Source organism: Leptodactylus fuscus, chromosome 1, assembly GCF_031893055.1.
Source record: "Leptodactylus fuscus isolate aLepFus1 chromosome 1, aLepFus1.hap2, whole genome shotgun sequence".
NCBI lineage: Eukaryota > Metazoa > Chordata > Amphibia > Anura > Leptodactylidae > Leptodactylus > Leptodactylus fuscus.
The window spans coordinates 154710708-154725281 of record NC_134265.1 but is presented as its reverse complement, the minus strand read 5'-3'; the positions used below and the strand labels follow the sequence as shown (position 1 = coordinate 154725281).

General features: G+C 40.5%; 1 protein-coding gene across 1 annotated transcript in view; it reads left to right on the top strand.

The window, feature by feature from the left end:
• The window catches only part of PIP5K1B (phosphatidylinositol-4-phosphate 5-kinase type 1 beta), a 127787-nt gene that overhangs the window by 100248 nt on the left and 12965 nt on the right, over nt 1-14574 (top strand). The window contains exon 14 of the mRNA XM_075279042.1: nt 8671-8782. Within this exon, the coding sequence (XP_075135143.1) occupies nt 8671-8782 (112 nt within the window). The remainder of the gene's footprint in view (nt 1-8670; nt 8783-14574) is intronic.

The following is a 14574-nucleotide window of genomic DNA, read 5'->3' as shown; positions in this document are numbered from 1 at the left end:
GAAACTTCCAAATTAGACAAATTTGGACTCACTGAACCACTCAGAGTGAGTGGCGATTCCCTTTAAAAATGGAGAGGAGCTTGACCACCAGCAGCTACATACACTATAATCGGTCCCCTCTGCACTGTTTGGCAGTAAGTGCTATTTCAGCCACTTAAGCAATGATATATTAAGCTTAGCTGACCGAGATGATAGCCACTGTCATTCACTATCTAAGCAGCTATAAGCATCCATTCGATCTCCTCCATATCACCAGCCTTCTTGCTGACCCACATGAGCACATTACACAGGGAAGCACTCAGTGACATAAATAACGGGGTAGCAGCGGTAATCGCTACCACAAGGCCCGGGACATTAGGGGGCCTGGCGGGCCTCTGTTTTTTTTTTTTTTTAATAGGCTGTTACCTGCATGAGTAACTCCAGCAGGTAATGGGCCCGATTTACTTACCGATCCTCTTTTCCGACTCCAGAGTACAATGATTGGAGACCCAGGGGAGGTGAAGGAACATAAAAACCACTGTTACTTACCTCTCCTGCGCTCCGGCAATCTGCGGGCCTGTTTGCTGACGTGCCAGATGTCACGAGGGCCAGGCCGGCATCATGATGCGTCATGACGCTGGCCTGCCTCAGGTGATATTTGGTCCCACATTGAAGATAGCCAAAAGTAACAGCGAGTGCGGCAAAGCCAGGGAGAGGTAAGTAACATTGTTTTTTATGTTTGTATCCTCTCTTGGGTCTCCGGTCATTATACTCTGAGTTCTGAAAAGTGTAGGGGCCACTATGGGGAAAAATAGTGTGTGCAGGAATGCGGTTTGTGCGGGAGTGGTCGGGGTCGGGGCCCCATGTCAAATGTTCGCCTTGAGACTCAGCCATTCCTAGTTACGCCACTGGAAGCACTAGCATATCACCTTCCCTCTGAACATCCCCTCCCCCTTACTCACTGCAGTAAGATAAAATAAGATAAGATAATCCTTTAATAGTCCCACATTGGGGAAATTTCAGCGTGTTACAGCAGCATAGTAATACAGATACAGGATAATACAGAGTAATATATTACAGACGTAGACACAGATAAGCTGAGAAGAGAAGATATACTAGGAGTCCATGGCAGCTAAGGAAAAACAGAAGAGAAAGAGGAAGACCTCATGGTCATCCTCATAATCATTAGTTCTCTGTGCGGAGTGCTCTTCGTTTGGTCTGATGTAGATTATACAGCCTGGTCGCGGTTGGAAGGAAGGACCTGCGATAGCGCTCCTTCTCACACTTGGGGTGAAGCAGACGGTCGCTTACAGTGCTTCCAAGTCCCATCACGGTCCCATACATGGGGTGGGATTTGTTCTCCCGCATGGAGGTCACCACAGACAGTATCCTATAAATGCAATGTAGTGGTGAAAACAAGATAAGAGTAGGTCTGGCTGGTTGGCTGGCTTATGTTCCTTTATCATATCTATACACTGAAGTAGTTCTCATAGGACTGAGTGTACCTGTAATCTTTCCAGCTTTCTTTAGCAACCATTTAAACCTTACAGCCTTGAATAATTCACATTATGACAACAGTATGATCTTTTTATGGACAGGGGGTCAGCCACAGCTTTATTAAACAATAATAGCGATAACAGTATTGGGAAGCCATCCCGATGTAAAGCAATTCTTATTATTATGCTTATTATCATGGCTGTTTGCAGCCAATACCATCCTGAATTCCAGCCAGCCTTTTCTGGCTGGATATGTCCTTGATGATCACCAATAACAGGTTCTCCAGTCAAGGCTCTCCCTTCCGCCAGCTGTGACATCAATGAATACAGAAAGACTATTGGTATGAATAGTCATAAATAAATAAGCAAAACAAACTTAATAAGGAGAGGAGGGTGGAAATACCTGCAGTCTCCACCAGAACACACTTGGTGAAGTAAACTCCCCAGAGCAGCCACATATAAACACTTGCTCCTCCCATCTAGCCCATGCAGCTGATACAAACCCTGGGAAAACCCAGGAATGATTGAATCCCTACATCACCCTGATCCACTTGGTCAAAATGTCCTGTAGCATGGCATGTGGTAGATGAACTTATATATATATACATATATATATATACATATATATATATATATATATATATATATATATATATATATATATATTACACACACAATAGGACAAATGAGAAACAGGGTTCTTAATTTCTCATGGATCAAAAGTTAAGGCAATACAAGCAGGCAATGACCCAACATTATATGGCAAATAAAACTTAACAGTTAATAATCATTTTAAATGTGGTAGATAATTTAAAAATTGTGGACCTGAGGGGAACCTACAGTTTTACCCAACCCAGGGTCCATAGCAGCTTCCATCCACCCCTTCAGTATGTCTGGTATCACTACATATAATAAAAATGATAACATGCTCATATGTATAAACCCCTTCTACTTATTGTCCTTGGCATCAGTAATGAATAACTTGTATAGGATGAGTCAGAACCTCATGCTGAATATGTTATTTTCCAACACTCTCTACCCGAGATCTTCCTCCACACTTGGGCCCTGAAGCCAGAATATTATCTCCAATGAAATAAATGGTTTTATTAATAGCTATATCCTGTTTATAAATAATGGTTATTTTGAAGTTGTTTCTATTTCTGTGGCATTTGTGTGACTCCGCTATAATAGCTGTTTCTGAATAAGAGCTTGTTCTTTTACATGGAGAACAAGATGATGGGATCCGTCCAATAAATGGAACATAATAGTGAGAACTGATCTAACAGTTCACTTGTGCGTCTACTGGCATTACACCTATGTGCCAGATGCTTCAGTACCTGTTGCTTCAGAGACATGTCATAGTTGACCTGTTGGGGTCCAGGTGCTTCGACTACACAAAGAGGCAAAGGCTGGGAGATTGTTTTTCTCCCAGCTGTTGACCACAGATAAATACAGACGCATTGACAATGAATCCGCCCCCAAATCCGAGGCAAATTCCTTCATGTGAACTTACACTGAAAGTGACACAGTTTCCATTCAGCATTAACAAATTGAAAAATGCTAATTCACATAAAATAATATCAAGTAAATGCATATACGTTAGTTCTTAACACAGCGAATCACTGGGATGCTACAGAAACGTCTATCACTATGACTTGTCAGAACTTTTCTCTGACATTTACACTTTAAACCACAGAAAAATAAAAAAAAATATGTAGTAACCTAACATGGCTACATTCTCCAAACACTGTAATATTTTGTTAGTAGTGATTAACATGAGGGGGACACACGTCCAAGTGGGCCCAAACTCAGGTACACCGATATTATCACTATACAGTGACAGTATAGTGGTAAGTGCCGACTCTGCAGACAATTTATGTGACTACAACATTTAGTGATGTCTCCGACTGTAATTGTTCACATTTCTCGTCTCTTCCACCCGGACTGCCATGACCACTTCTTCCAGTCTCTGTAAAGTTTTCAGCACAGACATCTTTAGCTCCTCACTTTTGTAGGCACCCGACCCAAATTGTCTTTATCTACACAAACTCTCATCCTGCTGTTAACTCCAATTATAAAAATATAATATAACCCCGTCTCCTCATTAAATTAATAATGCATCTGTGAGTCCTCTTGAATAATACACCTTATTAATAATGCCCCAGTTGTGCCCCATAACTAAAGGGGTTTTTCAGGTCATCAATAAAAGAAAATCAATGGGGATCCAACACCTGGGGCCCCAGGCCGATCAGCTGTTTGAAGGAGATGGTGGTTGCGCAAGCTCCATGACCCTTTCTTCATTTACATTGTATTGTTTGCTTTATAGTGGCCATGCAATGTTCCTGCAGCCTTGTCCTATACACTGCTATGGGACAAGAGTGTATTACGTTGCTTGGTCACGATGTAAACCAGGGGTCCTCAAACTTTTTAAACAGTGGGCCGGAGGCAGAGCAGGTCGCACAGACATCGGGAGCGGTGCCCTCCAATAGGTAAAGTGAAGTGCGCTCCATGGCCTGGCCCGAGCTCCCCAGGAGCTTCATTATAAATGCACGCCTGCTGGCGTTGTCGGCGGGGCCAGACAGAAGTGCTTGGCAGGCCGCATGTGGCCCGCGGGCCGCAGTTTGAGGACCCCTGATGTAAACAGTGAATAGGTCACTGTGCATGCACATGCACCATGCTGTTCTCAAACAGCTGATCAGTGGGGGCACAGGTGTCAGAAACCCACTAATTTCTTATTAATGATTCATCCTGATGATAAATATATATATATATATATATATATTAGATAATAAAAAGATAGTTAATAAAAATGCGCTGGAAAACCCCTGTAATAAAGCCTAAGCACATCTTATATTATGTTCCCTGGACTGTCATGTGAGGCGGACGGTCCAGGACAACACAATCTATCAGGTCAGATGTGTTGTATTTTCCATTGTGCTTGCCAACTGCCCGGAACAGATGTCATAATGCCAAACAGATACAACGGTGGTCAGTTCATTAAATTGCATGTAAAGCCCCGCTCCTGACTGCTCATACCAAAAGATAAATGGACTGCAAGGCATTCATCATAGTACATTTCCAAAAAAGGACTGACTGTCTAAGAAAGACTCCTGAGATCAAGACTACCTGACAGGAGCTCTCCAAGGGATGCTGCTTATTATCCAAATTAAATTAACTCTGCAGACCTAATCCTTCAGGAAAGAAAAGGCTTCTGAAACAAAATGTTCTCCGATGTGCAGAAACCTCAGTAGTTGGCATGGCAACCATATAGTGAGAATCTGCCAGCAAAACTGACACTAAATAATTTGGGAAGGGAATAAGAATCAGTGTCAGACTTGTCTGTCAGTGCATGACTGCAGAGACTTCTTTATTTGCTGTTAGAAATACATTGCTAGTGATGACAGACACTTAACCAGCAAGGTGCACAGAGCTGGAGAGCGAAGGGTTACAAGGACACTTAAAGGGAACCAGCCTATTGTTCAAAATGGAGTCTATTCAATGTAACTGTCCCTGGTTTACAACACAGCACTTTATATGTCCTTTATATTTCACAATAGTTATTGACTATTGCATTGTCTGATGAATCCAGTTACATACACTGTTCTAAAGTAGTGCAAATAGATTGTACCTAGGGGTGAATAAAGTACCTACTTCTACTGTAGTGGAGAGCTGCCATTTCATAGATTTTTGTATATGGGGGACTTGGATTCTACAGTGTTGCTTATCTAGAGACAGATGATAGATAGATAGATAGATAGATAGATAGATAGATAGATAGATAGATAGATAGATAGATATAGAGAGATAGATAGATAGATAGGAGATAGAGAGATAGATAGGAGATAGATAGATAATAGATAGATAGATAGATAGATAGATAGATAGATAGATAGATAGGAGATAGAGAGATAGATAGAGAGATAGATAGGAGATAGATAGATAGATAATAGATAGATAGATAGATAGATAGATAGATAGATAGGAGATAGAGAGATAGATAGAGAGATAGATAGGAGATAGATAGATAGATAATAGATAGATAGATAGATAGGAGATAGATGGATAGATAGATAGATAGATAGATAGATAGATAGATAGGAGATAGATAGATAGATAGATAGATAGATAGATAGGAGATAGATAGATAGATAGATAGATAGATAGGAGATAGATAGATAGATAGATAGATAGGAGATAGATAGATAGATAGATAGATAGATAGATAGATAGGAGATAGATAGATAGATAGATAGATAGAGAGATAGATTGATAGATATAGAGAGATAGATAGATAGATAGATAGATAGATAGATAGGAGATAGATAGATAATAGATAGATAGATAGGAGATAGATAGATAGATAGATAGATAGATAGATAGATAGGAGATAGATAGATAGATAGATAGATAGATAGATAGATAGATAGGAGATAGATAGATAGATAGATAGATAGATAGATAATAGATAGATAGATAGATGGATAGATATGAGATAGATAGATAGATAGATAGATAGATAGATAGATAGATAGATAGATATAGAGAGATAGATAGATAGATAGGAGATAGAGAGATAGATAGGAGATAGATAGATAATAGATAGATAGATAGATAGATAGATAGATAGATAGATAGGAGATAGAGAGATAGATAGAGAGATAGATAGGAGATAGATAGATAGATAATAGATAGATAGATAGATAGATAGATAGATAGATAGGAGATAGAGAGATAGATAGAGAGATAGATAGGAGATAGATAGATAGATAATAGATAGATAGATAGATAGGAGATAGATGGATAGATAGATAGATAGATAGATAGGAGATAGATAGATAGATAGATAGATAGATAGATAGATAGATAGGAGATAGATAGATAGATAGATAGATAGATAGGAGATAGATAGATAGATAGATAGATAGATAGATAGATAGATAGGAGATAGATAGATAGATAGATAGATAGAGAGATAGATTGATAGATATAGAGAGATAGATAGATAGATAGATAGATAGATAGATAGATAGATAGATAGGAGATAGATAGATAATAGATAGATAGATAGGAGATAGATAGATAGATAGGAGATAGATAGATAGATAGATAGATAGATAGATAGATAGGAGATAGATAGATAGATAGATAGATAATAGATAGATAGATAGATGGATAGATATGAGATAGATAGATAGATAGATAGATAGATAGATTTTGTTTGAATCCTAGATGTATAGTTTAATAACAGTACTTGTAACTGAAATAGAAACCGTTCCCAATACAGAGAAGCACACAATGACATTTGCCTGTGAATTCAGCAGCCTCAGTTAAACAGAATAATGTTCTGTTTACAAAGGGAGGGTCAGAAAACAGCCTATAAATACAGACCTTTGCCTTGCAGAAGCATTGTACCAGCTGGGAGTATATTCAGATCTAATAATTATGTCACTAGAAAACTCACTCCAAAGTGAGTCAACATGGTCCCATTATTCCTGCACTTAGAGTTACACATTTTCTATTGCACTGGTCGGTTTTGGTAATAGAGAAGCTGCATGCCTCACAACCTTCCTGGATTCAGTGGGACAGTCCCAGTTTTTGCTTGCTGTCCTAGACCCAAGCGGATTCCCCCGAACAGAACTCCAAATGCAGGTGTAAACGTAGCGTAAGGCTAGTTGCAGACAACTGTGTGTATTTTGCGGTCTGCAAACAAGTGATCAGTGTTCCTTTTTTGCGGATCGTGTGTCATCAGTGTGTCTTTAGCATCAGTGCCGTATGTCAGCAAAAACAGACAGTGTGTTATCAGTGTGCCATCAGTCTGTGATCCACGTTTGCGGATCTGCAAAAAAAAAAAAACCCACAGAAGACATCTAATGATGTTCCTAGTTTGTCCGCAAATACAGACAGCACACTGATAACACACGGAGTAAATCTGTGTGTTGCCCATGGTTTTTAGTCTCCCATAGGCTTCATTCACTGAACAGAATAAGACCTGCTCTATATTTTGTGGCATGGACTCAAAGCGCATGAGCCCACAAAAATGAATGGGTCAGTGTGCTATCTTGTGGGCTTGCAAACATTCATGTACATTTTGCAGAAAGAAAAATGTATGGAATAGATATTGTGGATCCTCATGTATATATACAACATTTATCATGTTAATAAATTAGACTCAGGCTTTAGTTAGCTTCTTGTATTATGTCTTGTGGTGTTTGACAACCACCTCTGTGAATCAATAGCAAAAAGGTCTTAAATCCAGGTAATTTTTGGAACAAGTGAGAATCATTTCTGCTGGGGAATCATCCATTGGTTTGCCGACATTTGCTGTTGCTAAATCTGTTGTGAGATATTTGAATGTGTGCATTCAATATGTGTAAGGGCATTGTGTTACCTACTGACAGTGAATGAAGCAATGTGATGGTGTTGACCAGGTGGGGTCAGCAACCTTCAGCACTCCAGCTGCTGTGAAACTACAACTCCCAACATGCTCCATTCATTTCCATGGGAGTTCCAAGAACAGCAGAACAAGATTGCATGTTGGGAGTTGTAGTTTCACAACAGCTGGCGTGCCAAAGGTTGCCTATTCCCGGTGTAGACTTATATTACCGTTCTCTTATAGACATTTCTCTCCAGATGCTTTTCATTTCTTTGGTCAGCAAGTGAGTGGGAATTGTATAAATACTATTGTTGGCATCTTGCATAACCAATGGAGGTGTAATACTATGGGATAGCATAGTTTGACTATTTACAAGAAACTTTTCTATGCACTCATCCCTGACATCAGTGTGAACGCCATAATGTTCTGGTGTGTGTAGACTTTAATAGATTTCTCGTGCTTTTTCTGACAGGCAGGGACATACCTTACAATCCATGATGATATTTCTTTTGATCCACCCAGGCCCATCCCTGATCCACCCACTTATACATCTAACAGCCCTGGTTGCACCCATGGTTTATAAACCATGCACACATTGGTAGAAACTAAGCCTGTTTGGGGAGGAGGTAACACACAATGATCGCTGTGCTATTATACAGTAAGCTCAGAGCTGGGGACTATTATCAGCATACATATCAATCCATTCTACTATGTTCTTCCAGTATGATGTGATGATGTGATCAATATCCTATAAACAACATGAAACAATGTATGTCCTATGCTTGTTTTCTAATTTTATGAATAATTTTTTTTTATTTGTAGAAGAGGACTACCATCAAGTTCTACATTCACACTAGAAGACAGTGCGTACCAAACCTCCGAGCAGAGCACAATAGAAATGGACAATGACAATGATGCCTTTGATGTCTACTTAGTAAGTCATTTCTCAAAGCCTACATGGACATAACTTATCGAGGAAACAGCACTTTTCAGGTTAAACCCCCACGTAGCGAGACGCAGCCCAAAAAACTATGTGAAAAAGACTGTGGTAGAAATGCATCCTGTTATTTTTCATAGCGCTTTTCACAGAAAGTCCGCAGAGCTTTCCTGTGCGGATTTTCTGCCCGTTATATCTATATCGAAAATGCCAGCGCAGGTATAGTAGGTATAACACAATGATTTTTTTAAATCGCAGCATTTCTGCTTCCATTTTTTTTTTTTTTTACTGAAATATGCAGCCTTTTTTGCCACCGCATTTCTGCTACAGCCAAAACTCTGTGTATTCGCAATATGGGGCCCCGGCCTAAGATTGGTTAATATTAGTAACAGATACTCCCTGCAGCTTTTTGCTAGCCATATGTGACCCTGTTTTTTTCTGTTGTCTATATGTTGCTGACTTTACATCTATTTAGGTCTATCCAATACTTTCAATATTTAGGTTTAGGTAGGATTTAAACACTAAAGGGGAATATATTAAGGGTGTTACATCCATTTTTTGATGTGAAAAAGTGTGCATGCAAAAAAAATGCAAGAGATATATGTTCTTTAACCCTTTTTCTGTTGCTCAAACCACTTTCAGAAAAAGTGAACAATGTATAGTGGGAAGTTGGCAGGGCAGGACTAATGCAGCCCAACACCTTTATTAAATTTGCACCATAAAACTAGAGCAAGTTATAACTGAACATTTGACAACAACAGTTGGTGCATTGGGGGCGGGCCTTCAACTCCTGAGAGCACTGCTTTTGCAGTATAAGCTACTACCATCTTCTGCCTGCACCACCTCGCCCAGTGAGCGCTGATCCTCCCACTGCTATGACAACACCCATCCTACTTGTGCAGCAAGAGAAGTTCTCTCAGGGCTGAAGGCCCGCCCCTAGTGCACCAACTGCATTATTTGCATATCACTTCAAAGTTGTTTTTCTTGCATTCTATCACTGTGATGTGCGCTAATGTGTGGTAGACTCCATTTAAGGTTTTAGCATTTCTATCCGTTCTTCATGTTGTTTCTTTCTGGATATAATAGTGCAGCATGCAGAGTTAAATGGGCCATCAAGAATAATAGAAACTTGAAAAAGTACTTACAGAATTCTAAACAGAATCTTTCTGATACAGCCAGGCTACCGTCTTATGGGGGCTCTCACATAGCATGTAGTGAGTGATTGCCAAGTAATACCTACTTTTGCAGAGAAGGCTCTATGGGTAGTTGCTAGGACTTAGCAATGGATAACAATTCTTTCTCAGTGTATACAATATGGGAATTTATGTTTTTTTTATGAATACATTCTCAAAGACAATAGATATACAAATGGACTCCCTTGTCTGAGACCTCCATCAATTAACCAGAACAGAGAATGTCTACAAGAAACTCCTCTACCCATTGAATCCTTTGGAGGCCATGGAATATTTCATTTTCTTTATGGCAGTGTTGCAGATTGCTGCATTTCCCCAACGGATCAATGGGGGTCCCAACAGACACCTTGTAAGAAGCCTATACTTAGTGGACTCAGTGAAGATACCTGTAATAATTTTAATAGAGTGGGTTCTTCAAATACTCCTTACATAAAGGCATGTTTGTAGATATGTCTACATTTATACCATGCATGAATAGACTGACAGTTCTCTGGGTTTACAAAATGTTGTCACATACAGTATGTGAGGTGTCCCCGCTTTGGACATCCCTCTATTGGCCAGAGCAAAGAGTAGATCTTTCTCTGGGTCCAAGGCCTGCCAGTCCCAAAGGTTTGTACAAATCCATAGTATTTATATGGTTGGGGATTGCATTCATAGTATCTCCTTGATATATACCTAGCTGCTGAAATGGTTACTTTTACATATGGGAGATATTTAAGGGCTTGTCTGCTTGGGGATAAACATCTGATCACAGAAGGTCAATGGAGCTGAGCTGCAGTAACACTGCGTAGCCCTATACAGTGCATGAAGCCGGCTGCTGTTGGCTGTGTAAACTATACAGTACGGCGGAACAGATGCAGCCCCAAACAGCTGATCCATGTGGGGGTTGGCTGCAGGCCCTCACCAAGCAGATATATTTGGTAGGATATTACAAACTCACAGAGAACCCCTTTAAATTAATTGGTGGGTGCAGGGGTGGGGCAATCAAATTCCATCGGGGGCGTGGTCGAGTGAAGGGGCGGGGCTTAGCCCCGTTCGCCGGCAGAGAGTAGGCCCGGAGACTGCCTGCTCTCTGCCTGAGCGTGAGAGGAGGCTGCCGGAGCAGCGCTGCTCCAGCGGCCTTCCCAAACCACCGCTCGGTGATAAGCCAGTCCAGGACAGCTTGTCCTGGACTGGCTTAGGTTAGCAAAAATGCCGCCCTCCCTGAGGCCCTGGCATAGTGCCGCCTGAAGCGCTCGCTTCAGGTCGCCTCATGGGAGGTGCGGCGCTGTGTGCGCACCAGCAGCTTTTCATCCTGACCTAGCTATTTCACATCCAAACATGCTGTGTTAGGTAGACTATTGAGGCCGCCGCCACTTATCTGTTTGATTGTGCGCTCTTCCTGTATGTTCGCTTTGTCAGTAATGTACATACTGGCCTACAGTTGGGGCCCAGAGATAATACAGTGAGATGCTACAGAAATGTTAACCACAGCCCTGCTGTTAATCTCCTCTGGCTCTGTCTACGTGTGTTCCAGGATATACTGGGTGTTGGCACTCAAGTTCCTTCCTTATTTTCACTAGCATGAAGTCAAGTTTGAATAACAAATACAGAGAGGCCAGAAAAAAGCATTAGTCAAATAGTGTACAATCCCGAGTCACATCCAAATGACTTCATTTGTTAACATACGGCAAGACGCAGCTCCAAGATAACCATGTAGGATGTATCTATTATTTCTGATTTTATTACCCTTTATTTCAGTGGGTGAGTGAGTGAGAGGGTTTGTAGGATATTGGAAAAATATTTTTAAAACTGCAGGCCGCAGAATATTGTATTTCTATTCATATTTGGCAACGCATGCTGCTGCTTTGTCCTTCAGTGCTGGAAAGTAACTTAAAGAGACAGCAAAGAAAAAGTTTTTTCTATCTTAACCACTTAAGTACCAGGCCAATTTGTGATTCAGAACCAGACACATTTTCAGGTTTTTTTGTATGTGCGGTTTTGAGGGCTGTAACATTTTTATCATTTGCGTTGTTCAACTAATTTCTGCGTCCTTTTTCGGTGACACATAGGGCTTTATTTTTATTTTGTTTTTATTTTTGCATGTGTTTTAATTTTTTTTATATCCGGGAAAGTGTAAACAAAAGAGGAAGGAAAATGTGTGTGTTTTTCACGTTTCATTTTTTTAAAATTTAATAGTATAAAGTGCTTCTAAAACAATGTTTCAAAATAGTTTTTCTGCTCCGTTAAGGCAATTTTTATTTGATATGGTGTCATAGGGGGTGGGGCTAGAACCTGTAATAAGGGCGTTTTATTGGCATATTTTTTAAGTATTTTTAAAATCATTTATTTTTACATTGTGTCTCCATAGGTCATAATTAGAGATGAGTGAGTACTGTTCAGATCAGCCGATCCAAACAGCACACTCGCATAGAAATGAATGGACATAGCCGGCACGCGGGGGGTTAAGCAGTACCAGGTGCATCCATTCATTTCTATGGAGCGTGCTGTTCAGATCGGCTGATTTGGGGGGGGGGGGGGGGCTGATTTCTCCTGTAACTGGGGTTGATACATTTAACCCCAGTTGCAGGAGGAATACAGTCTCCTACACATTACTATAAAGCTGATCAGGGTCCTGTGCTCATCACATGACCATAAACTGTAAATCACATGACCATGGTCAGAGTTTTATCCACTAGAAGTAACAGAATGATTGACAGTAAGCCGAAATCTAGAAAACTGTGAGGAATTAATACAGAAAGTATATTGGAAAACTGAATATCTTTTTATTACACAAACAAAAACATTTGTCTCTCAATATTGGTCTGAAAGCGGCCAACCCCTTTAAGTATCTGGTCAATCGAATACATTATTATTAACATTTAGCAGCCATTTTAGAAAGAGGAGAAAATGACTGTCTACCCCACAAAGACTACTTTATTTCCCATATTTCCACTTCTGAGACACTCTACATTTGATGCAAATGGAAAGATGGACACATTTTGCAGAGTGCACAGCATGTTAAACCATGCCTCTAACTTTCTGTCCAGCCCCCTTCCTCTCTTTGACCCTGCCCAATGCAATCTAGTCCCCTTGTGCTCTGTACAGTAGCGCTCTCCTGTGTGTAACATACAGTTACAAAGCCTCCTTAGTGTCCCCACAGTATAATGTCTGATTAGTGCGCACACACACATTGTTAAGGCCTCATAGTGCCTCAAAACAATATAATGACCATTAGTACCCCCACACAGTATAAAGTCTCTTTTGTGAACCCACAGCATACAGTAGTGCCTTCATGCATTATAATGTCCCCATAGTGCCCTCACATAATATACAGTAATGCCACTTTAGTTCCCTCACACAGTTTGATGCCATATAGCACCTCCATAAAGTATAGTGTCCCCTTGGTGCCATGATACAGTATAATGTCCCCTAAGCTTTCCCACATAGTATAATTTCCCCTAGGTGCTCCGACACAGAATAATGTTTCCTAAGTGCCACCCCACACTATAACAGTCTCTTAGTAGCCCCAGTTTTATGGGGCTATTCTTACACGCACAGTAAAATGACCCTTTAGTGTTCCCAAAAAGTATAATGCCCCCTCAATGAATCACCAGTCTCACCATAATACCCAATTAGTGGCTTTCATGTGGTATAATGTCCCCTTGTGACTCCCACAACAAATAATGCGCCCTTGTGACCCCGCACACGGTATAATGCCTTTATGTTGCCACACAGTAAAATGGCAAAAACATTTAATACTCACTGTGTTCCTGGAGTAGCAGGTACAATGTTGTCATTACATCATATCTGCCAGCACCCAATCTACCAGAGGCAAAGGCATGAGGTTACTGGTGAACCTGGAAATGAATGGTTCCCTGGTTCTTCATTGGGTATGCCCATGGGGAGGGGGTCCCCATTCACAATTTTCCCCGTCTATGAGATTGTGGATTTGAGAGAATTGAGGACCACCAGAATCAGTTGTTTGTCAGGGTTACTGTGAATGGGACCTGAGATGATCAAACAATCACTCCGGTGACTCAATTTTCAATGGGGATACTTTTGATTGTGTATAATGTAGTGATCATATGGTAAACATATGGGTCCTTACTGTATACTTGTGTGTTACTGGTTTTAAATACAGGTATACTGAGTTTTTGTCATATGGATGTGAGAGAAAAACACGCATATATTTTATTGCATGACCTATTATAGTGAACTTCTTCGCATGAAGCAATAAATTTAGGGGAGGTTATGGTGGCCTACGACGACATATAAATAGTAGAAAGGAAGTTGTGTGCAGTGCTATTGCTGGGCGCCACCTATTGGTGTTGGTGGAATGGTTCAGGTCGAGTTAGACTTATATGCAGTTCAGCTGAAAACACAAGACCATGGGTATTTTTCAGACATTGAAAAGTGAAGTAATGCTTGGATGTTTCCAGAGAACAAATTAACCCTACATTCTGAAAACTTCAACCAACATTGAAAAAACAAAGCCCCACGGGAGCTGTGGAAAGAACTGCAGCGTGAACGAACTGTGGTTCTTTCCGCAGCGCTTTCAACAGAAAGTTCGCAGTTTTCCTCCGCGGACTTTCTGTTACAATTATATCTATGGGA